The sequence below is a fragment of the Mustela putorius genome, unplaced genomic scaffold (assembly GCF_011764305.1).
Source record: "Mustela putorius furo isolate JIRA1106 unplaced genomic scaffold, ASM1176430v1.1 tig00003853_pilon_pilon_pilon, whole genome shotgun sequence".
Lineage (NCBI taxonomy): Eukaryota > Metazoa > Chordata > Mammalia > Carnivora > Mustelidae > Mustela > Mustela putorius.
In genome coordinates, this window is record NW_025422005.1 from 170,972 (window position 1) to 193,771 (window position 22,800).

Sequence of the window (22,800 nt, forward strand, 5' to 3'; positions counted from 1 at the left end):
CTGAAGTTGAATGAGAGAAGGACCAAGTTTTTGGCCATGGGCTCAGAACTCTGGGGAGACCTTGGTCAGCAGGTCCCATTGAAGCCAGTCAGAGCAGTCAGCTGGACATCAGCAAGTGCCTGTGAGCTTGGCCCGGGGGTCCTGAGGGCCTTGGCGAGGAGGAGGAGGAGAAAGTGCTAGGGGAGAGTGGTGGGAAGAGGCCTCGCAGCCTTTGAGCTGGGCTTGAGCCAGGAGGGGAGGCCAGTGAAGCGATGGTTCTCCTTCCTGCCCTTATAGTAAGGGCAGCTGGAGCGTGCCCTGGGGTCCTGCAGGTCCCGCAGAGTGAGCCTCACGATAACCCTGGGAAGTAGGTCCCACTGTCCCCATTCACAGCAAGAGGTGCGCAGGCGTGATAACTTGCCCAGTCTCGGGGCCGGTGACGCAGCGGCGGTCGTGGGGCTCTGGGGTCCGCAGGGTGGGGCACACAGGTGCGACTGTGGGGTCGCCGTGGCAACCGCTAGCTCCAGCCCCTTTTGGGGCCCTGGCCTCCCCAGAAGAGAGGTGCTTTCTCCCTCCTGCCCTACTTCCGGAGCCTGCTGGGAGGCGACCCTGTCCACCATAACCATCGTTAGGCCCAATGAAACATAGACACAGAGGCCGGCACCTGGGACAGGCCCGCACACCTGGGGTCGCCGTCGGGGCAGGAGTTCTGAGCACTGGAGTGAGCCTGCCTCTCTTCAGGAGGGGCCGTCCCTGACAGCTCGGGTTTCACGACTCAGGTCCCTCACCGTGGCGGTCAGGGCAGCCACTTCCTTGGGATGTGCTGGCACTTTGTCACCAGAGAGTCAGGAACTAAAATGTTGAAAGAGGAAAAGGACAGGTCAGCAGAGGCCCTGTGCTCAGCCTCCTGGAGGAGGTCGCTGGGGAGTGAGGTAGGGCCGCAGGCCGGGGGGGGTGGGGTGAGGACATGGACTGAGGGGGGGGATGGTAGATGGGGAGGTGCAGGCCTGTGAGTGCCCGAGGGGCCTCAGAGAGGGGCCCCACCGGCTTTCCTCTGGGAAGACCTAGGAGGGCTGGAGGACCAGGAACCTTCCAGAAGGCCACATCAAGAAAGCCACAGCTGAGGGACCTGGGGGAGGGCAGAAGTGAGGGGCCAGGCAGAGAAAGGCCCAGGAGGCCCGGCCACACAGAAGAGCTGTGGGAAGAAAAGAGGAACATGGAGGGAGGCCGGGTTAGGGTGCCAAGGAGGGGCGCAGAGCCAGAGGTGGAGCCTGTGGCCTGACTCCGAGCCTGTCTACTCTTCAGCAGTCTGACCTCAGAGCAGAGGTGGGGGTGCTGGGGCTGCTGTTGGGGCCGGAGCAGCTCCCAGGAGGGGGCCAGGGCTATGAGGGTCTAGGTCACGAGTCAGCCGAGGGCCTTTGATTCTGGTGTGAGGAGAGGGTGGGCTCCTGAGCAAGGTGGGGCCGATTCCCTGCCGTGGAGCTGGTCTGGGGGTTTGTGTCTCGCACTGCCTCATGTGGGGCTCCCGGTGATGGGGGTCATAGCTCCCTGGTGCTACTGGAAGGTCTGGGAGGTGCCGCCCGTCCACAGCTGAGAAGCTTCTACCCCAGGGAAAAGCTTTGGGGTGGGTGGGGTTTGAGAGGGGAAGGGCCAGGCCCCGTCAGGGTACATGGGCGTGTGTGGACGTGGGGTGTGTGTTCCAGTCAGCACCCAGCCCAGAATGTGTGGACACGCATGGCACGGGCGGAGGTGTCTGTGGGGGTTCTGAACAAATACACTGAGTGCATCTTGAGGTCTCCATAGGCATGTGGACACTGCAGGTGTGCATGGGTGCCCCGGGCCAGGGCAGAAGGTGTGCACAGGGCAGCAGACCTGGGGGCAGGGCTCTGACCGTTGCTTCTCCTGCCCTGCCCCCAGTGTGCCGAGGAATGTTGTGCGGCTTCGGCGCCGTGTGCGAGCCCAGTGCAGAGGGCTCAGGCCGAGCGTCCTGCGTGTGCAAGAAGAGTGCCTGTCCCGCGGTGGTGGCGCCCGTGTGCGGCTCCGACGCCTCCACCTACAGCAACGAGTGTGAGCTGCAGCGTGCCCAGTGCAGTCAGCAGCGCCGCATCCGCCTGCTCAGCCGCGGGCCCTGCGGTGAGTGTGCGTCCCAGGCCGGCTCCCTGGAGGTGGCAGGGACGTCTTCGGGACACCCAGGGCTTAGCCATAGGCCCTGCGGTGAGTGCCCGCCTCGGGTGGGCTCCCTGGAGGCCATGGCGATGGCCTCGTGAACCAGCCCCCCCCCCCCCGCCGCAGGGTCCCGGGATCCCTGCGCCAACGTGACCTGCAGCTTCGGCAGCACCTGTGTGCGCTCAGCAGACGGGCAGACAGCCTCGTGCCTGTGCCCCACCAACTGCCAGGGGCCCCCCGACGGCCCGGTGTGCGGCAGCGACGGTGCCGACTACCCCAGCCAGTGCCGCCTCCTGCGCCACGCGTGCGCCCGCCAGGAGAACATCTTCAAGAAGTTCGATGGCCCTTGCGGTGAGCCCCGTCCCTGAGCGCGAGGCCTGCCTTCTGCATGCGCGCGCCCACGCTCTGACCTGTGCCTTCCCGCCTTCTAGACCCCTGCCAGGGCGCCCGCAGCGACCCGAGCCGCGTCTGCCGCGTGAACCCACGCACGCGGCGCCCGGAGCTGCTCCTGCGGCCAGAGAGCTGTCCTCCCCGGCGAGAGCCCGTGTGCGGGGATGACGGTGTCACCTACGACAACGAGTGCGTCATGGGCCGCACAGGAGCGGCCCGTGGTCTCCTCCTCCAGAAAGTGCGCTCTGGCCAGTGCCAGCCTCAAGGTGGGGAGACCTGGGGGAGGCCCAGCCTGGCCCCTCCGTGTGCCCTCTGGCCCTGCCTGTCCTCACCCGCTGCTGCACCCCTCCCTGGTGCCCACTAGCCACCCCTACGCCCGTGGATCCCTTGCATATCCGGAGGTGGGGGCTGACGTGGCCCCCCGGGCTGTCTGATCTCCTTTCTTCACGCCCCAGACCGGTGCCCAGACGTGTGCAGGTTCGGTGCCGTGTGCTTGTCCCGCCGGGGCCGCCCCCGCTGCTCCTGCGACCGTGTCGTCTGTGACGGGGCTTACAGACCCGTGTGTGCGCGCGACGGGCACACGTATGACAGCGACTGCCGGCGCCAGCAGGCTGAGTGTCGGCAGCAGCGCCTCATCCCTGCCAAGCACCAGGGCCCGTGCGGTGAGCAGCAGGGGTGCGGCCCACACTGAGAGTGGTCGGGTCCCGTGTTGGTCCCCAGGGCCTGTCATCACCTACCATCTCCATCCCGAGTCATGCTCCTCCTGGGGTCCTGGGGGAGGCCCGGCGGGGCTGGCGTCTGTCAGTGGGCTCTGGGTCAGGGGGTTCTGCGGGGGGGGGGTGCCTGGAGCCCCCGGGGTGGGGGGTAGGTGGGCAGAGGCAGGCCTCTTGGGTCAGGCTCCCTCGTGCTCCCGTGAGGCCATCGTGCCCCGTCCCCCTGCAGACCCCCGGGGGCCCCCACTGTGGGGACACCAGTGCTCCCGCAGAGGCAGAGTCTCTGGCTCCGTGCGGGGGTGGGGGCGAGCAGCAGGCGGTGGAGACGGCGTTATCCTGCGTCCGCGGGGGCTGCTGTGGCTCTGCCGACCCCCCCACTGTGTCCGTCGGTCGGTCTGTCTGTCTGTCCACTCTCTCTCTCCGCCTCGGTATTTTCTTCTCGGTCCTTTCCCTGTCTGCCCCGCCTCTTGTGTCTTCCAGCCTGACCTGCTGGCAGGATGACGTACGGCGCCTGCCGCCAGGAGCCCACAGCCCGAGGTCTGCCCCCGGCTCAGCAGGGGGGGTGGCTTGCTGCTGCCTGGCCTTGTGGTTCTCAGAGCAAGTGGACAGACACCTCCTCCCCTTTGTGGCCCTGGGTGTGACTGTGGGCTGCAGACACCCCTCCCCACGGAGGAGAGAGCCCCCCACCCCCGCACAGACGAGCGTCCCCAGGCTGCTGGTGGCTAGCAGTCAGTAGCTCAGGTGTCCGCATAAGCCTGGCCCTCCCCCCACCCACCATGGGCAGTCAGGGAGCTCCTGTGTCTTGGGGGCAGCCCTCCCCATACTCCAGCAGGGGGCTGAGGCTGTTTGGGTCTGCGTCCCTGTCTGCATCTGTCCTGTGTCTGTCCCTGTCTCTGCTGTGTCCCGAGCGTCTGGCTCTTCTCCCCGTGCACTCTCCCTCCACTGTCCCCACCCTGGGAGCAGGTCTGCTGCGTGGAGCTGGGGGCTTTGTGCGGGAGCCCGGGGGAGCAGGAGGACCTCACTGGCTGCCCGTGCTCTCCCCAGATCAACCCCTGTCCCCGTGCCTTGGGGTGCACTGCCCATTTGGGGCATCATGTGTTGTGAAGAACGGTGAAGCGGAGTGTGTGTGCCAGCAGGCGTGTCCGGGCATCTACGACCCCGTGTGTGGTACCGACGGGGTCACGTATGGCAGCACGTGTGAGCTGGAAGCCACGGCCTGCACCCTTGGACGGGAGATCCGTGTGGCTCGCCGAGGACCCTGTGGTCAGTGGTGGGCAGGTGAAGTTGGCTGGGAGTGGGGGGTGGGGCATGCTGGTTGCCGTGGTGATGGGGCCTCTTCCTCAGACCGCTGTGGGCAGTGCCGCTTCGGAGCTCTGTGCGAGGCTGAGACTGGGCGCTGCGTGTGCCCCTCCGAGTGCGTGGCCTTGGCGCAGCCTGTGTGCGGTTCCGACGGGCACACGTACGCGAGCGAGTGTGAGCTGCACGTCCACGCCTGCACACACCAGATCAGCCTGCATGTGGTCTCAGCAGGACACTGCCGTGAGTGGGGCTGTGGGGGCGGGCAGGCTGGGGTCTGGGGTGCCCCTCCGCCGGGCTGACCCCTGCCCGGTCCCACCCGTGCAGAGACCTGCGGAGACGAGGTGTGTGCTTTCGGGGCGGTGTGCTTGGCGGGGCGATGTGTGTGCCCCCAGTGTGAGCAGCCCCCACCTGGTCCCGTGTGCGGCAGCGACGGTGTCACCTACGACAGTGCATGTCATCTCCGAGAGGCCGCCTGTCAGCAGCAGACCCAGATCGAGGAGGCCCGGGCGGGGCCCTGTGAGCAGGGTAGGCGCGGGGACCGACCTGCCTGGGCTGCCACACGTGGGCCTCCAACAGGCCGCGCGGGTGACCCAGCTCCTCCCCGCAGCGGAGTGCGGCTCTGGAGGCTCTGGCTCTGGGGAGGACGGCGAGTGTGAGCAGGAGCTTTGCCGGCAGCACGGCGGCGTCTGGGACGAGGACTCGGAAGATGGGCCCTGCGTCTGCGACTTCAGCTGCCACAGCGTCCTGAGGAGCCCGGTGAGGCCCCCCACCCCCCCACCCCGGCTCTGGGCGGGCAGCAGGCGGCTGGCTGTGGCCACCCCACCCACGCCAACACCACCCCTCCAGGTCTGCGGCTCAGACGGGGTCACTTACGGCACCGAGTGCGAGCTGAAGAAGGCCAGGTGCGAGGCGCAGCGAGCACTGTATGTCACGGCTCAGGGCGCCTGCCGCGGTGAGTGGACCTGCAGGGCCCGGCAGGCGTGTGTGCGTCTGTGCCGTGGCCTTTGTGTTCCCAGCTGTGTGCGCGCAGGTGTGCAGTACGTGTCCGTGTGGACACTGCGTGAGGGGCACGGAGGCACAGAGTGTTCGGGGGTGCGACAGTGAGCGTTCGTCTGTGTGTGTGGGTGTTAAGTGCCACGTAGTCAGCGGTCCTGCCCTGAGAACCCGCCGTCTGCGCCCGGGCGGGGCTCCGTGGGGGGTGGGGGGGAGGCCTCCGCGCCGCAGGGGGGAGACGGGCGGGGCTCCGGTAAATACGTTTACTGTGTTTTCACGTGTGCACAAGTGCCTGTGTGTGTGTAGACTTACGTACGCACAGGTGTGTGTCCGCGCGTGTGTGTTGGATGTGTGCAGTGTGGGAGGAACGTGGCCACGTGTGCGTGTGCATGTGCGTTTGTGAAAACATGCAAGCCTAAGCAGGCTCGGTTCTGGCTGTGGGTCTGTGCGTGGCGGCACGTCCCTGACCTTCGGGTGTCCTGCGTGCTTTCGGTGCTGTGCATACAGGTGGGTTTGTGTAAGTGGCGTGGCTTCCTCACCTGTGACCCGAGCTCCAGGCACCCAGGCCCTGGTGGCAGGTGGCTTCCGGAGGGCTGAGTGGGGGCGGCCGAGGAGACCGAGGTGCTGTGTGGCCAGGCCCACAGTGGACACGTGGCCATGCCTGCCATCTGAGCCCTCTGCCTCTCCCTGCAGGCCCCACCTTGGCCCCGCTGCCCCCCGCGGCCCCCCCACACTGCACCCAGACTCCCTACGGCTGCTGCCAGGACAACGCCACGGCGGCCCGGGGTGTAGGCCTGGCTGGCTGCCCCAGTGAGTACGCCTGCCCAGCCCCACCCCAGAGCTGCGCGGGGCCACAGAGCCACGGTGACCACAGCCTGCCCTGGCCTTGCAGGTTCCTGCCACTGCAACCCACATGGCTCCTACGGTGGCACCTGTGACCCAGCCACGGGTCAGTGCTCCTGCCGCCCGGGTGTTGGGGGCCTCAAGTGTGACCGCTGTGAGCCCGGCTTCTGGAACTTCCGTGGCATCGTCACTGACGGCCGGAGCGGCTGCACCCGTGAGTGACGGGCAGTGGTCAGTCCCCAGCCAAGCGCTCCCACCTGTGTGTCCTGTCCCTGTGCTCCTCGCCTCACTGCTCAGACCCCGGCCTGACCCACACCAGGCAGGCATGGGGCCAGGCTCTGGCGCCAGTGAGGAGAGCAGGCGCAGACCTCGGGTTCCTTCCCCGGCCCTCAGCCTGCAGCTGTGACCCCCGGGGAGCCGTGCGGGACGACTGTGAGCAGATGACTGGGCTGTGCTCCTGTAAGCCTGGGGTGGCCGGACCCAAGTGCGGGCAGTGTCCAGATGGCCACGCCCTGGGCCCCGGTGGCTGCGAATCAGGTGAGGGCCAAGCCTGGCACTGACCTTGTCTCCCCGTGCCTGGGGTGGGGCCATCGTAGGGGCAAGGCCTCCTGAGCCGGCAGCATCTCCCGTGTCTGCCTCAGACTCCTTGGCACCCGAGACGTGTGCTGAGATGCACTGTGAGTTTGGGGCGTCCTGCGTGGAGGAAGCTGGCTCCGCCCGCTGCGTGTGCCCAACATCCACCTGTCCAGAGGCCAGTGCTACCAAGGTGAGGGCTGGGGCACGTAGAGGGCATGGGGGGCGGGGAGGGGCCTTCCATCGCAGCATCCTTGCCCTGTGCCATAGGTCTGCGGGTCAGATGGAGTGACCTACGGCAATGAATGCCAGCTGAGGACCATTGCCTGCCGCCAGGGCGTGGATATCTCCGTCCGGAGCCTCGGCCCGTGTCAGGGTAAGGCCCCACTCTCCTCCTCGAACGGACCGAGAAGGCCCGGCTCAGGGCTGACCGCCTGCCCTGGGCCTCTACTCAGACTCTGTTCCTCCCACAGAGTCTGTCGCTCTCGGTGGCCGCCCGACCCCTGTACCCGTGGCTGCGTCAGGGCCCAACCTGAGCATGGCACTGCCTTTCCCCCCGAGCACCCCATCCCTGGCGCCCACCAGGACCCCCCACAGCCAGCCCACTCCTCAGCCCTCGCCAGGACCTCGGACCACGGCCAGCATGCCCAGGACTACCACGAGGCCCATGCTGACCATGCCTCCCACAGCCTCCACTCCAGCAGCCAAGCTCGCCACGTCTGCCTTCGGCGAATCTGGCAGTGCTGACGGGAGCGGCGACGAGGGGCTGAGTGGTGACCTGGAGGCCAGTGGGGCTGGCTCAGGGGGTGAGCGCGGGCTCAAGGACGCAGGGGAATGGGGCCCGGGAGGGCTACCCCCAGGGCCAGGCTCAGACTGTACCTCCTCAGGACTCGAGCCCCCCGAAGGTGGCAGCGCTGTGACCCCTGGGCCACCCATGGAGAGGGCTTCTTGCTACAACTCCCCTTTGGGCTGCTGTTCGGATGGCAAGACACCCTCGCTGGACGCAGAGGGTTCCAACTGTCCTGGTGAGTGGATGGCCGGGGGCTGGGGTTCAGCGTGACCTGTGGCCGGACACGGCCAGGAATGCTGTCTCTCCTGCCAGGCAGGAGGCCTGCCCGCAGGTGGGCACTCAGGGTGTACGGTCTTCTGATTTGGGGACACACGTGTGCATGGTCTTGGACGCAGCTCAGGCATGTACACGTGTGGTCTCGGCCCCCACACACACGTGGGTGCCCAGGACCCTGCAGCTAACGTGTCTTTCCTGTTGCAAGCCGGCCTGGAGCACTGCTCCAAGAAGTCCGCCCGGTAACTGGCGCCAGCCCCGCCCCCGAGACCCCACTAACCTCACGACCATCTGACTAACCTGCCCGCACCCCATGTGGCTTGCTGCTGGGGTCCGCGCCCGTGGCCCACCCAGCAGCCCGGCTGGTCCCAGCAGGGCCTCACTGCCACCTCCCCCACAGCCACCAGGGCCTTCCAGGGTGTACTGGAACTCGAGGGGGTCGAGGGGCAGGAGCTGTTCTACACACCGGAGATGGCTGACCCCAAGTCGGAGCTCTTCGGGGAGACCGCTAGGAGCATCGAGAGCGCAGTACGTGCAGGGGCGCGGCCCTGCCCCGCTTCTAGCTTCCCTCCCAGGACGCACCCAGAGAGGTGCTGGAATAGGCGGCCGGACAGTCCGGCCTGGGCAGCTCCCCAGAGCCCTCCCCCACTGCCCACCCACAGCTGGACGACCTCTTCCGGAACTCCGACGTGAAGAAGGACTTCCGAAGCGTCCGCCTACGGGACCTGGGGCCCGGCAGCTCCGTCCGAGCCGTCGTGGACGTGCACTTTGACCCTGGTGAGGCCCCGTCCCGGCCCCTCCCAGGAGGTGGGCGGGTGTGCGTAGGGTTCTCCCATGCTCCTTGTCCCCTCCTTCTCAGCCACGACCTTTAGGGCATCCGACGTGGCCCAGGCCCTGCTCCGGCAGATACAGGCGTCCCGGCGCCGGTCCCTGGGGGTGAGGCGCCCGCTGCAGGAGCACGTGCGCTTCCTGGACTTCGGTGAGGGCCGCCGCCCACCCAACCCCTCCCCACTTCCCTGGGACCCTCCCCCTGCCGGCCCTCCCAGGGCTCTGCTCTCGGGGGTCCTGACGGTTCTTCTGCCCTCAGACTGGTTTCCTGCATTCTTCCTGGGAGCCACCACAGGAGCCACGGTGGCCACAGCCACGGCCAGAGCCACCACCATGGTCCACCTGCCTTCTGCTGTGACCCAGCGGGCCCTGTCCCCCAGTCACACCAGCCAGCCTGCTGACAGGACCACAGCCCTGCCCACCACACGCCAGCCACCCACCACTGCCCCCCGTCGCGTGCCTGGACGCCGGCCCTTGCCCTCAGGCACCCAGCAGCCGCTGAAGCCCTGTGACTCCCAGCCCTGCCTCCACGGGGGAACCTGCCAGGACCAGGGCCCTGGCGGCAGCTTCACCTGCAGCTGCCCAGAGGGCAGGAGGGGTGCCGTCTGTGAGAAGGGTAAAGACCACCCATGCTGGAGAGAGGCAGGGAGGCAGAGGGAGGGCTGGCAAGCGTTGGGGCCGGGCCAAGCCACAGGTGGGAGTTGGGGGCCAGGCCGAGGGGGCCCAGGTTGGGGTGATGGGGCTGGGGCCAGCCTGGGGACTCAGGGCTGGGGCAGAGCACCGAGGGGGCAGGGGTCCTCCGTGCCCCTCCAGTGGGTCCCTCCTTGCCTGCCAGCAGCACCGCACCCCTCTGCGCCAGCCTTCGGGGGCCACTCCTTCCTGGCCTTCCCCACCCTCCGTGCCTACCACACGCTGCGCCTGGCACTGGAGTTCCGGGCACTGGAGCCCCAGGGTTTGCTGCTGTACAACGGCAATGCCCAGGGCAAGGACTTCCTGGCGCTGACGTTGCTGGGGGGCCGGGCGCAGCTCCGGTGAGTGGACAGGGCAGCCCAGGTGGCCGGCGGGGAGGGGGCTGCTGGAAGGGATGGTCAGAGGGGAGCTGAGGGGGGGAGGGGGAGGGCGGGAGGCTGAGGTGCAGCCGTGGTCCCCGCCTGAGGTTGCTGTCCTGAGTCCCTGCTCCCATTCCCCAGGTTTGACACTGGCTCGGGGCCCGCGGTCCTGACCAGCTCAGTGCCCGTGGAGCCCGGCCGCTGGCACCGCTTGGAGCTGTCTCGGCACTGGCGTCGGGGTACGCTCTCCGTGGATGGGGAGACCCCTGTTGTGGGCCATAGCCCCAGTGGTACTGATGGCCTCAACCTGGACACAGACCTCTTTGTGGGCGGCGTCCCGGCGGACCAGGCTTCCGTGTGAGCATCAGGGAGTGGGGGACACCCCTGACCCCAGGCCCCTGAGCTTGGTCCTGACCCTTGACTCCTGTGGTCGGCATGTAAGAGGCCCAAGCCACTTGCAGATAGCACAGTGGGGGAGCACGAGTGTGGATGAGGGCAGTGACCCTGATGTGATCCTGATCCCGATTCTGTCCCCTGGGCAGCATCCCTGAGCCTCAGGCTGTTGTGTGACCACCAAGGAGGGGCTGGGCTGCCCCGACCTTTAGTCCTGAGCCGTGACCCTCAACCCACTTCTTTTTTCAGTCCTGTTTGTGGGACTGGGCATCCTGAGAGCCCCAGAAGCATGGACGGGGATGGGGGCAGCCCTCATCCCGGCTGGCAGGGGAGCCAGTGGTACAGCTGGCTGGGGGAGAGGGTGTCTTGGTCTCTGGCCTCTGATGCCTACCCTCCTCCTGGCGGCAGGGTGCTCGAAAGGACCTCCATCCGTGTCGGCCTCAGGGGCTGCATCCGCCTCCTGGATGTGAACAACCAGCGGCTGGAGCTCAGCAGCTGGCAGGGGGCTGTGACCCGGAGCTCCGGTGTGGGCGCGTGTGGGGACCACCCGTGCCTGCCCAACCCCTGCCTCGGTGGGGCCCCGTGCCGAGCCCTGGAGGCTGGCATGTTCCACTGTCTGTGCCCCCCCGGCCGCTTTGGTGAGGCTGGAGCCTGGGCTGGGCGCGGGGTTGGGGGTCACGTCCGCGTGTCTGTCGGCGTGGGACCTCATGGTGTCTCATCACAGGCCCCACCTGCGGTGCTGACAAGAACCCCTGCGAGCCGAACCCCTGCCACGGGGCCGCCCCCTGCCGCGTGCTGCCGGATGGGGAGGCCACGTGCGAATGCCCCCAGGGGCGAGGGGGCACCACCTGCCAGACAGGTGTGGGCACTGGGCCATCGGTTGCAGGGAGAGGGTGGGGATGAGGACGGCGGGATTCGGCATTGGGGTGTGGGTTCTGGGTGGGGTTAGGGTCGGGGTTCTGGCTAGCGTTAGGGCTGGAGCTAGGCCTGGGGCTCACAGACCAGTGGAGGTGCAGGGAGCCCCAGGGGTCAAGGCCCAGCCCCGTGTGACTGCACTCCTGCCCTCCACAGCTTCTGAGCGGGATTATTCCCAGCCCTTCCTGCCTGACTTCAACGGCTTCTCCTACCTGGAGCTGAAAGGCTTGCACACCTTCGAGCGGGACCTGGGGTCAGTAGGACAGAAGGGGCGGATGAGGGGAAGGACCCCCCCAGCCCCTGCCCGGCCTGCAGGGTGAAGGGCCATTGAGATGCCCCCGCCTGTCGCTACCTGACCCCAGGGAGAAGATGGCTCTGGAGGTGGTGTTCCTGGCGCGTGGCCCCAGCGGTCTGCTCTTCTACAACGGGCAGAGGACAGACGGCAAGGGGGACTTCGTGTGCCTGGCGCTGCGGGACCGCTTCCTGGAGTTCCGCTATGACCTGGGCAAGGGGGCTGCCGTCATCAGGTGCGCCCTCACGCGCGGGCCTGGGACTGAGGCCGGGGACGCTTGGCAGTGTCCCCGCAGGCCCCTGGGTGGACGGACTGGCAGGGCCCAGAGCCTGCTCATGGTACCCCCTCCTCACCAGGAGCAAGGAGCCCGTGGCCCTGGACACCTGGACCAGGGTCTCACTGGAGCGCAGTGGCCGCAAGGGGGCCATGCGTGTCAGCGACGGGCCCCGCGTGCTGGGGGAGTCCCCGGTGAGTGTCCCCAAGGCCTGGGCCTCCCGCCAGCTCCCCCCCACCTCCCTGCTCCCTCCCCTCCTGGGAGGCACAGCAGTCCCTGCCCCACAGCTGGCTCTCACAGAACTGTTTTCTCCCCCGTCCGTCCTGGGCGTCTGTCTGTCTGGTCTCTGCCCCCACTGCTCTCTGGCTCTTGCTCTGCAACCCCCACCCTGCTCTTCGGACGCCAGAAATCCCGCAAGGTACTGGTCTCTGCTCTCCCCCTGCTCGTTCGTCTCCTAGAGTAGCTCCCGCCCCACTGAGTCTCCACACAGGCCACATCTGTGTGATTAACGTTGTGTTCTGGATACGCTGGCGGGTGACAGGGTTGGCCAGTGCGGGGGGGTGTGGGGGGCGTTGATCTGGGCCCCAGTGTCCTTGTCTCTGCCCCATGAGCAGCCCCCGCAGCCCCCTCACGCCCCTCACGCAGAACCTCCCCCCAGGTACCGCACACTGTCCTCAATTTGAAGGAGCCGCTCTATATTGGGGGGGCCCCTGACTTCAGCAAGCTGGCCCGCGCGGCCGCCGTGTCCTCCGGCTTCGACGGCGTCATCCAGCTGGTACATGGGGCAGGGGCGGGGCTCATCGGGGGGGGGGGGGCTCTGCAGTGGGAGGGGTGGTCGAGTCCCGAGGAAGGGCCCAACCCCGAGGGGTCTCTGTCCGGGGCGGAGGCTGCTGTGGAGGGAGGACAGCAGGCCAGACTACGCTGCTCTACCCCTCACCCCCCAGGTTTCCTCGAAAGGCCACCAGCTGCTGAACCGGGAGCACGTGGTGCGGTCCGTGGAGGTCTCATCTTTTGCCCACCACCCTTGTACCCAGGCCTCCGGCCACCCCTGCCTGCATGGGGCCTCCTGCCTCCCTCGGGAGGCCTCCTACGAGTGCCTGTGCCCTGGGGGCTTCTCGGGGCCTCACTGCGAGCAGGGTGAGATGGGTGAGCGCAGCCTGGCACCTGGCCGAGGCTGGGTGGGGGGCCCCGCCCGAGGCAGCCCTCACCCCGACTGTCTCTCAGGGCTGACTGAGAAGTCGGCAGGGGACGTGGACGCACTGGCCTTCGACGGACAGACCTACGTCGAGTACCTCAATGCCGTGACTGAGAGGTAACGTGCCACCTGGGCGCCGGGCGCCCCTGCCCTCTGCCGTCCGTCCGGTCCTGTGTGAGCCTGCTGTGCGGGGTGAGACGCGGGCCCTGCCACAGCCACCGACCACTCTGCGGCCAGCAGGGAAGGCCTGGCCTCGGCCCCGCAGCCGCCCGCTGCCCTCCTCCGCCCGCCCCCAACCTTCTCCTCTCTCACCACCTCTGTCTCTTTGTTTCCAAGCGAACTGACCAATGAGATCCCCGTGTAAGTAGCACCTGGGCCCCCACCACACCATCCTGCTCCCCCATTCTCAGCGCCTCCCCCGCAGTAGCCGACCCCCACCCCCGCGGAGGGCCAGGCTTTCCCATCCCGGGGCAGGAGACTGAGCCTAGGAAGAGGGGCAGGTCATCCCCTGCATGCGCTGCAGCTCCCGCCCCGCCCTGAGGCACCACCATGGCGTGCGCGTGCACGTGTGTACGTGCATCAGAGCCCACACCGGTCTGGGCGTGTGCATGCAGGTGTGTCTGTGTGCATATGTGTCTGTACATGCACATGCGTGTTCAGACATCCGGGGGCCTCTCCCAGGCAGGGGAGCCCCGAGCCCTGCCTCTTGACCTCTGCCTTTGACCTGGGTCGTGCCCACTAGCCCTATGTGTCCACATGACATTGCCCAGGCTCTGCGTGGCCTGTGTCTCTTCTGTGGGTGCTTGCTCACACTCTCCATTGCCGAAAGGGGGACAGGGGGTGGGGCAGGGCTGCCAGGTACCCCCCCCCCCCCGACCCTACACCACAGCCTGTCTGTCCCCTGCTCACCTGCTTCCCCTCTCTTCCGGCTTCTAAGTCCTGATGCTCCGGATTCCGGGGCCCTTCCCAGGTGAGCAGTGGCGCCCAGCCCCCGCTCTCTGTCTTCCTCCTTCCTCTGCCTGTGTGTCTGCCTGTCCGGTCCCCCTGCTGCCGTCCGTCTCGCGACCTGTGTGTCCCACGTGGGTGTGCACCCGCATGCCCGTCCAGGCTCCCCGGGCTTCCTTGCAGCCGCCATCATGGCCCTGCCCTCCCGCCCCCTGCGCCCCATCCCCGGCCACCCTCGGAGGCCCTGACGGTCTTTCCCCCGCAGCGAGAAGGCCTTGCAGACCAGCCACTTCGAGCTGAGCTTGCGCACGGAGGCCACACAGGGGCTGGTGCTGTGGAGCGGCAAGGCCACAGAGCGGGCCGACTACATCGCGCTGGCCATCGTGGACGGGCGCCTGCAGCTGGCCTACGACCTGGGCTCCCAGCCCGTGGTGCTGAGCTCTACCGTCCCCGTCAACACCAACCGCTGGTTGCGGGTCAGGGCGCACAGGTCAGAAGGAAGCCCGGGCCATGCCAAGAACAGCGGCGGGTGGCGCCTGGACTTGCCCAGCCCGGGCATGCCCGGTCACTCGTAGCCAGGGCCCAGGTTTGAGGTGGGGGCGGGGCTAAGTGCCCGACTTGAGGCCATTCCCAGGGCTGGGGGAGGGACAAGAGGACAAAGGAGAAGCACTTGTGGCCAGGGACTCCCTGATCTGGACAGGGAGTGCTTGGTCTGCCCAGATGCTGTCGACTGGGTCTGAGCCTGGCCACCCCTACAGCAAAGTGTAACCCGCGTGAGGACCCCGCTGCCCTAGCCACCAGGCACGCTCCTGGGTATCCGTGCCCCCTCATTCTGATCCCCAGGCGGGACTTCCAGGAGAGAGGGATGTGGGGCTGAGGATCGGGGGGTGGCAGGTGTGCCCTCTGGAAGCAGCTGATGATGGCCTCACCCACCACACCCCCAGGGAGCAGAGGGAAGGTTCCCTTCAGGTGGGCAACGAGGCTCCCGTGACTGGCTCTTCCCCGCTGGGTGCCACGCAGCTAGACACAGACGGAGCCCTGTGGCTGGGTGAGTGTTCTGAGGGGGTCCAGGGGAGGGGTACCCCAGGCTCTGAGAATCAGGGATGTACCCCATCCCTGGGGCTGCAGACTGAGTGCTGCCTGAGTGCACCCGTCCCTGTCCACACACCAACTGGCCAGGGTACTTGTCCCCTCCTGTCTTAGGCCCTGCAGTTCCCGGGGCGACTGTGAGGCCGGGAGGCTGGAGCATGTCTCCTGGTCAGGGAGCCCCCCTCCCCCCAGGGTGCTGACAGGCCTTGGGTAACTCGGGGTCTCTTGAGTACCCATGGGTCTCTCTGCTGGCTGGTCCCCAGACTGCCCACGGTCACAACGGGGTGGCCTTCCTTCCGTCCTCCTGCAGGTGGCCTGGAGAAGCTGCCCACGGGCCAGGCCCTGCCCAAGGCCTACAGCACAGGCTTTGTGGGCTGCCTCCGGGACGTGGTGGTGGGTCGGCGCCCGCTGCAGCTGCTGGAAGACGCTGTCACCAAGCCGGGGCTCCGGCCCTGTGCCGCCCCGTGAGACACACCGCAGCCCGCCACGCACCCTGTTGTCATTATTTTCTATTTTTGTAAACTCATCAATTTTTTGATATGGTTTTCTTGCCTACGTGTTGGCCAGAGGGACTGCTGGGCCAGCTTCCCTACCGTCCAAGCAGAGAACCACAGATAAACTCTGTGTCACAAGACTTGCAGGGGGAGACAGCGCGGGCAGCATGGAGGCCTTGTGCTCCTCCACCTTGGGCCAATGCCTCTCACCCCTCTTGCTTTGCCTCCCCGATGTGTCCACCCGGGCTGGGCCTGTGTCCCCAGCGCAGACAAGCAAGCTGGGGCTTGAGGGGGCCTTTCCTCCCCACAAGCCCTAGGAGGCCTTCCTGGGTCCCCACTTGAGGTGTCCCTCCTGCATGTGCCGTAGGCCAGGGCAAGCTTCGAGCCCAGCCCGGCCCCTCCCAGGCCTCCCGTGCCAATACTGTGACTTGGAACCAATGTTACATTACTGTTGGGGCTACTGTACTCTCCGTTCAATCATGTCCACTAAGCCCAGAGTGCTGGAGAACAGAGGCCAGGCCAGACCTGGTCAGGGCACCTGGGCCCTTAGCTAGCCCTGCCTGTGTCCCCAGCCGGCTTGGACCTAGCTGTGTCCCCTCCCTGACACCGCCCATCTCATTAGGCTTTCTGAGAGGGAGCAGGGCTGCTCTGTGGTGTGGGCGATGTCCACTGCCTGCTTGCTTGGGCAGCTGGCATCCCCCTCTCAAGGATGGATGTCTGGGCCTGACCACCAACCTTTATGCGTTGCTTTTGGTTGACACCTGGGGTGACAGGGCCATCACCCTTCCTGTCCTGGCCCAAGGGCAGCTGAGCACTCTCCCTCCGGATCTGGTGCAAGGGGTGTCCAAGACCAAGGCCAAGAGGTGGGCGTAGAGGCAGCAGAGAAAACTGCAATATTGTGCCCCATCCCACCTGCCCCTCCCCCCACACCCTGCCGTCCTGTGGGGTGGCACCCCTCACCCTCCCACAGCTGGGAATGGGCCACTGAGCCCAGAGGCTGGAGCGAGCCTCATATGTCATGTCACTAACTCCAGTCTGTGTCTGTGTGTGTGTCCGTCACCGTAAATAAAGTCTAAACACTTTACAAGAGGTGCAGGCATCTGTCCACATCAAACACCATCCCTGGGCTCTGCGGGGCTCAGGGACCGCCCACCGGGCTCCCTCCCGCAGCTCCTTGTTCAGGTTTGTGACATAGCACAGGCGCCAAGCTCCCTTAGGGTGCTCTGGATAAGAAAAGGGCCTTGCCCTGAGGTGTGTAGGGCTGCTTTTCGCAGCATGCACCCTGTCAGGCATGGGGTGGGGCCGTGGAGGCCAGCATACCAGGTGGCCGTGGAGGTGACTGGCCTCAGGCCACTCAGGCCGCAGGCCCGGAGCGCACATATACATGTGCTTGTTTGCGCGTCATCTACATCGGTGTGAAGAGTGAGCAGATTGTACTGACTGAGGTCAGCGGGGTTGGGGGGCAGGGTAGGTGGGGGGTAGGGGGGCTGGGGGTCCAGCCAGGGTGCATGGGGGGCCGGGCAGGCGGCCCTTCTCATTGCCCAGGTGGAAGGGCAACCCTTGGCTCTGCTGGGAGACCCCAAGCAGGAAGCCCTGAGAGGGGTTGGCCCCGGGGAGCTGTGACCAACCAGTCCCACAGCAGCTGTGAGCCTCTAACGAGGAACGGGAAAAAGGGAGAGTTGAGTGGCTTCCTTTCTGGAATTCCTGGCTTTTATAAAGGGTAACTCTGGTGTTTTGTTTTGTTGTTAACAGAAAAAAAAGCAGAAAATGAATATAAGAAAACAAATACCCACCCCCTGCGGGGCGGGGTTGGGGGGGTGACCTGTTAGACCCTGGGCTTGCACATTTTCATCCATTCTTCTTTAACTTGTTTGTTGGAGATGTGTGTGGAATGGATGCCCTGTGCCAGTCAGCTGTCGGGCCCTGGGGCTGGGGGTTGGGGCCTAAACCCCAAGGGGCTGAGGAGGGACAAACAGGTGGTGATACAGGGCATAAGGAGCAGGCCCAGCCCGAGGAAACCCTAGCGCTCAGATCCAGACCTGAGGGTAAGCAAGTTGCTGGAGACCGGGTATGAAGGCCTGAGGTGGGCAGGAGGGGGTCCTCACATCCTTACATCAGTGCAAGGGCCCTGCCGCTGAACGGAAGGCGCCCTGCGGGGAAAGGGAAGGCAGACCTGGCCCGGACAGCTGGACGCCCCGGGTGCAGGACAGGCCAGCAGGGTGGTAGGACCAGGCGAAGACAGGCAGGACAGATCCTGTGGGGCCGGGCCGGGGGATGGGGCAGTGGTGGGTGGGTACAACCCGAATGCACCTGGAGGGGCTGGGCTTGAGGAGCGAAGAGCTAACTGGACAGAGACCAGGAGGCCTGTCGCACCGGACAGAGGGGATGCTGAACATGAGGGAGCAGGTGGGCTGTTCTGGGACCCTCTCAAGGGGAGAAGAGGCTCTCACACTGGGAAGTCAAGGGGAAGGTGGGTGGGGGCCAGAAGTGTCTGGGAGTTGATGCTTCCAGAGGGAGGGGCTCTCAGGACAATCCCTGCGGAGCCTCAGCGCCCACGGGTGGGTAGGTGAGGTGGCCCCGCTGAGCAGGAAGGGGAGCCCTGACCAGCTCTCCCGCAGCGCTGGGCGGGGGATCTGGGCTCCAGGCTGGGAAGCTGCGGGCTTGGAGAAGCTTCCCTGCTTGGTGCGCTGCTCCTGAGAGCAGCTGGACAGGAGAGGGCCCGGAAGCCCCTCCCAGGGCATCTCAAGGTTGGGAGCCCAGATGAATTAAGTGCCGCTCCCCAGCAAGGGGCTTGTGAAAGGTGGTTCGGCCCCCGGGGGGGACAGGAACCCAGCAGATGAGGGGCAGCTGGAGCTGGAGCAAAGCATCACTTAGGAAGGGAGGAGACTGTCTAGTGGGGAGGAAAGGCGGGAAGCCCCCAAGGCGGGAAGAGTAAGAGGTGGTCCACTGGCCTTCACGCTGGAACAGCCACCCCCGCCCGCTCCACCCTTCAGGGGCCTCCTCCTCTAGCTCCGACCACCCCCACCTCCCCGGGAGAGCCCCGCCCCGCCCCGCCCCGCCCCCTCCCGTGAAGGAGGCGATGCGGGAAAGGCCTGCGGGCTCTGGGACTCAGGGGCGGTGGGACTGAAGCGTTTACCACGGTTACGCGCCGCTGGGCGCAGGCGGCTGGCCAGGCTGGGGCTCGCCGGGTCCCGCCCGCCCCGCGCCCTCGCCCTGCGCGCCCGGGACGCCCGCGTGGATCCCCTGGTTCTCAAGTTCGACGCCCTCGAACACTGTCGACTCCGTCCCAAATCCTACGCGGAGGCGGCGTATGGACACTGCGCCTTTAAGGGAGCCCCGGGAAGGGCCCTGGGTGGGCGGGGCCCTCGGGCGGGGCCTTCTCGAAGTGGCCGGAGGGCGCGGCCGCCTGGACCCGCCAGGCGCCCTGCGCGGAGCAGACATGACCTCGTGCAGGTGAGCCAGGGCCGCTAGGGGGCTGGACTCCCCGACCCCTGGAGATGGGCTTCGGGCCCGACGGGCACCGACGGGTAGCGCCGAGACCTGCTCCCGGGCCTGACCTCCTGGCACAGAACTCTCTCCACGGCCAAGGCACGAGGCCAGGGTCCCAGGCCCACAAGGGCGGGCCTCACCCAAGCAGTTGAAAGGGACCCTTTCTAATGGGGGTGGGGGGTGGCCTGGGTGAAGGTCAGATGTACCCTGATCCCAAGGAACAGAATTAGCCCTGCAGGTGGCGGGTGGCAGTGGTTGGAGTCTAGCATGGGCAGCAGGTGTCAAGAGAAAGTCAGACCCTCCCACTCTCCCTCCCCTCGACTCCTTGCCCTGCTCCAGGCTCCCTTCTGGCCACTGGATTTGGGTTCTGCCGGGTGCAGGTAACCCTTGCTTCCCTAGGACTCCTCAGGGCAGGAGCTCTGAGGGTCCTGCAGGGTCTAGTCTCCTCTGCTCTAGTCTTGGCCCCCTGACCGTACCTAATGACAAAGACCAGCCCTCTCTAGATGGTCTCATCTTTCCTCCAGACCCTCTTAAGGGCCAGGTTTAGGGGACAAACTCCCTGGTAGGGACCCGAGAGCCAGGCAGCTGCAGGTCAAGCCAGCTTCCTGCCTCCATGCAGAGGGAAAGTGGGAAGAGTGACAGGAACTGGGCCCTGGGCCAGGGCCTGGGAACTGGGCCTTCATGCCCTTTCTGCTGGATCCCTGCTCTGTGGGTACGTGTGCGCACGCGTGTGAGCGCAGACTCAGCCATGCAGGTGTGGGACACATCACTGGGGGCTTGGTGAGGCAGGAGGTCACAGGAGGGGTCATGCTATGACCCTGAGCAACTTCCTAGATAGGCGAGGGGTGGACAAGGTCTGATTTTCAGGGTCCCCAGGGTGTCTCTGGACCTAAGGAGCAAGTTCCTTAGCCCCAGGCAGAGACCCCTGCCTCCCCCCATCTCCCACCAGCAGCACCTCGGTGATGAGGGTCCCAGGATCCCTAGGAAGAATGTCATGAGGAAGCAACTAGGCACAGTGGCCTCCATCAAGGTCATGGGCCTTCTGAGCTCAGAGAGAGTGGAAATCAGTTGGATCTCAGGAACTTGTCTGTGATAATAGCCCAAATTCAGGGAGGAGCGGGTTTTGAGATCTGGTTGGAATGACCCTCAGACTCTCTTCAGCCTCACTCTGAATTGTCCCCCAGGCAAGTTCTGGTGCCAGAGAAGGCCCTGTCATGTGCATTTGACCGTGCTCCAGCCTGGGAAAGCCCCGGGTGGGGCTCTGACCGCTCTGGCCAGCCCCTCTCTGCCCCACCCTGTGCTGACCGTCTGGACTGTCACTGCTCTGGCCCACATCCCTCTGAGGTCTGGACAGTGAGGTCTGTCCCCCGTGTCCACCCCTACCTCGTGTCCCCTTCCTGTGGCCCTGTGGTTGGTGGGTCAATGGGCATGTCTATCGGCACTGCTCACCCGGGGGCCTCCGGCACTGTGGGGCAGGGCCAGATGCAGGTGCCTGATACTGATGCCTGGGAGGGGGCTGGGCCCCATGGTGGGGCGGTGGGCATGCAGAGCCCCCTTGGGCTCGCCCGCCGTTCCAAGGGTCGGAGAGGAAGGTATATCTCTGGTTAATTTGGTTCTGTATAGACGGGGTAGAACTCGGTTTGGTTTCCTCTTGTACCAGAAGGGTCAGGGCCTGCGGCCGGGGGCAGGAAAATGGAGAAGGACACTGTCTGCGCTCCGGGGTCCCCAGGCCTGGAACCCTTCCCCACTGGACTGCGGATTCCCCATAACAACAGTGTCTGCCCTGCTGGAGAGTCCAGCCCCAGTATCACCAGTGTAGGCGGTGACAGGCCATTCCTATGTCTCCCAGGGTCCCAGGTTTGGGGCAAGGCCACACAGAGAGCTAGTCCAGCCAGTGGCCAGTACAGGTTTAGGCTGGTTCGGTTAGGTAGGCTGGGCTGTTCCTGGGCTCCTGAGCACAGCCCAGGTTCAGTTGGGCCTTGAAGGGCCCAGGCCTTGAGACCCGCCAGAAGCCCGGTATGCCTCATTCACCCTACCTGCCTTCCTTCCCTGGTACTGCAAGACCATGTCGCCAAGGCTGAGCTGAGTCACGGACCCAGCACAGAGCCGGGAGCTCTCTGGCACCAAGGGGACCCTGGGCCCTGGCACAGAGGCGTACGGGGATTGGAGATGAGGACCTGGAGCCCCCCTATCTCCTCCCACCCCCTTGGCCACAGCAGCAAGGCTCCCTGGTCTGCCATGCGCCCAGCTGCATGTCAGGCCTGGCTGGGGGATGGGAGGCCCTGCGTCCGCCCGGGATTCAGGAGGGCAGTGGTGCGAGTGGCGGCAGCCTCACGGGGACCCCACCCCTGGAGATTTCCACCTGATAGACCCAGTGGCAATTTGTGGGGAGGAGAGGGGACGGGAAGTACGGTTGAGAGTCCCTGAAAGGACAGCCAGGTGCCCGTCACCCTTCTCTGTGACTTTGGTTCTGGGCCTCCACCCTCTACCGCTGCCCAATGCTCTGGGCATCACCCATCGCGAGCAGGAATCTGCGGCTACTGGGGCTGGGCGGGGAAGGCCCCTAGGTGGAGGCTGTGCTGCAGCGGAGCAGGGGCCCGTGGTGGAGGGGGTTGGAAGGGTTCTGGGTTCCACGTCCCCCGCCCCACACTGTCCTGTCGTTGGTCCAAGGACATCATGAAGCCATTGCCCTTTTCCTGGTGGCCTCGCCTACTCTCCCGTGGCTGGCTCTGGAGGTCACCCTGCGGCATCCCCTGCTCTAGGAGGCCTTCCCGGGCAGCCTTACCCGCTGGGCTATGTGACCAAAAGTTGCCCCCGGGTCTGGCTCCCCAACAAGCCAGCGCGGGAGAGAGCTCAGGCACTAGGCTCAGAACATGCCTAGGAAGGTCCTGGAGGGTGGTCCCCCAATTCCCCGGGAGGAAAGTGTGTGCAGGCATGTTGCTTAGGCTGGGGGGCCCTGGGGCAGCTGTCTGAGCTTCCAGGCTGCTCTGAACTAACCCACGGACCCTGGGGAGCCATCAAGGTCCGAGCTGAGCGTGGCTTCAGTGAAGACACAGGGCGACAAACAGAAGCATGTCCGTGTGTCTGGGCTGTTCGTTCACACGGTGGGGGGGGCTGCAGTGGGCTTCAGGGAAACGCAGGCAGGGTGAGCCATGCCCAGCAAAAGGGCTGGGTTCTGGGTGCATTTGGAAGGGAGGCCACGAGGTTGCTGGAAAAGAGAGCGCCGAGGGGCTGCAAGCTGGTGACGGCAGCCACGCGTGAGCAGGGGGACCGTGGAGAAGAGCAGCCTTTCCGAGCGTGGCCAGGAGGTTCACACTTTGCGAATGTGAAGATAGAAATGCTGTTACCTTCCCTAATGGAGGGGCCAAGAAGAGAAGTATCTGTGAGTGTGAAGCTCAGATCCCAGGTGAGGCTAGAGGCATAGGAGGCCCGTGGACGTGTAGTAGACACACGCCCAGCACAGGTGAGCCACTCTGGCCCTGAGAGGTCAAAAACAGGAGGCCCCGGCAGAGGACCCTGGCCAGGTGAAGCAGGGTGCCTAGTGAGCGTGGAATTCTGAGGAACAGCGGAGTAGGGGCATGGCCCTGGGTCGGTCAGATGCTGCTGAGGACCAAGGCCTGGCCACAGGCCCGGAAGACAGGTGAGCACCCTGAGACTAGAGGTCTCTGCGGGGCCGGAGGGCGGAGGGCAACAGACCTGTGGGGATTCGGGCAAGGATGCGCAGTGCAGGCCGGCGCAGGCCAGAACTTTCCGTGGTGATGGGAGTGTTTCCTCCCTGTCCCGTCAGCAGGCCGCCAGCCGCAGGTGGCTCTGGCAGT

At 66.0% G+C, this 22,800-nt stretch overlaps 1 protein-coding gene across 15 annotated transcripts in view; it reads left to right on the top strand.

Moving 5' to 3' along the window:
• AGRN (agrin) overlaps positions 1 to 16,577 on the top strand; it is a 33,113-nt gene extending 16,536 nt beyond the window's left edge. For 2 of the 15 annotated variants that reach the window (XM_045063452.1, XM_045063464.1), the window contains 36 exons: positions 1,897 to 2,112; positions 2,272 to 2,496; positions 2,577 to 2,801; positions 2,991 to 3,197; positions 4,293 to 4,511; positions 4,593 to 4,787; positions 4,872 to 5,072; positions 5,155 to 5,303; positions 5,394 to 5,499; positions 6,234 to 6,350; positions 6,433 to 6,597; positions 6,777 to 6,920; positions 7,025 to 7,149; positions 7,227 to 7,332; positions 7,412 to 7,762; positions 7,844 to 7,981; positions 8,420 to 8,547; positions 8,682 to 8,796; positions 8,879 to 8,998; positions 9,107 to 9,463; positions 9,683 to 9,878; positions 10,038 to 10,253; positions 10,698 to 10,927; positions 11,014 to 11,148; positions 11,361 to 11,457; positions 11,567 to 11,731; positions 11,853 to 11,964; positions 12,177 to 12,188; positions 12,429 to 12,545; positions 12,715 to 12,916; positions 12,995 to 13,082; positions 13,302 to 13,325; positions 13,903 to 13,935; positions 14,176 to 14,400; positions 14,855 to 14,958; positions 15,310 to 16,577. In XM_045063452.1, coding sequence (XP_044919387.1) covers positions 1,897 to 2,112; positions 2,272 to 2,496; positions 2,577 to 2,801; positions 2,991 to 3,197; positions 4,293 to 4,511; positions 4,593 to 4,787; positions 4,872 to 5,072; positions 5,155 to 5,303; positions 5,394 to 5,499; positions 6,234 to 6,350; positions 6,433 to 6,597; positions 6,777 to 6,920; positions 7,025 to 7,149; positions 7,227 to 7,332; positions 7,412 to 7,762; positions 7,844 to 7,981; positions 8,420 to 8,547; positions 8,682 to 8,796; positions 8,879 to 8,998; positions 9,107 to 9,463; positions 9,683 to 9,878; positions 10,038 to 10,253; positions 10,698 to 10,927; positions 11,014 to 11,148; positions 11,361 to 11,457; positions 11,567 to 11,731; positions 11,853 to 11,964; positions 12,177 to 12,188; positions 12,429 to 12,545; positions 12,715 to 12,916; positions 12,995 to 13,082; positions 13,302 to 13,325; positions 13,903 to 13,935; positions 14,176 to 14,400; positions 14,855 to 14,958; positions 15,310 to 15,467 — 5,723 coding nt within the window. In that variant the 3' untranslated portion in view covers positions 15,468 to 16,577. The remainder of the gene's footprint in view (positions 1 to 1,896; positions 2,113 to 2,271; positions 2,497 to 2,576; positions 2,802 to 2,990; positions 3,198 to 4,292; positions 4,512 to 4,592; positions 4,788 to 4,871; positions 5,073 to 5,154; positions 5,304 to 5,393; positions 5,500 to 6,233; positions 6,351 to 6,432; positions 6,598 to 6,776; positions 6,921 to 7,024; positions 7,150 to 7,226; positions 7,333 to 7,411; positions 7,763 to 7,843; positions 7,982 to 8,419; positions 8,548 to 8,681; positions 8,797 to 8,878; positions 8,999 to 9,106; positions 9,464 to 9,682; positions 9,879 to 10,037; positions 10,254 to 10,697; positions 10,928 to 11,013; positions 11,149 to 11,360; positions 11,458 to 11,566; positions 11,732 to 11,852; positions 11,965 to 12,176; positions 12,189 to 12,428; positions 12,546 to 12,714; positions 12,917 to 12,994; positions 13,083 to 13,301; positions 13,326 to 13,902; positions 13,936 to 14,175; positions 14,401 to 14,854; positions 14,959 to 15,309) is intronic. The other 13 variants (XM_045063457.1, XM_045063465.1, XM_045063454.1 and 10 more) reach the window with 12 other exon arrangements.
• The last annotated feature ends 6,223 nt before the right edge of the window (positions 16,578 to 22,800 follow it).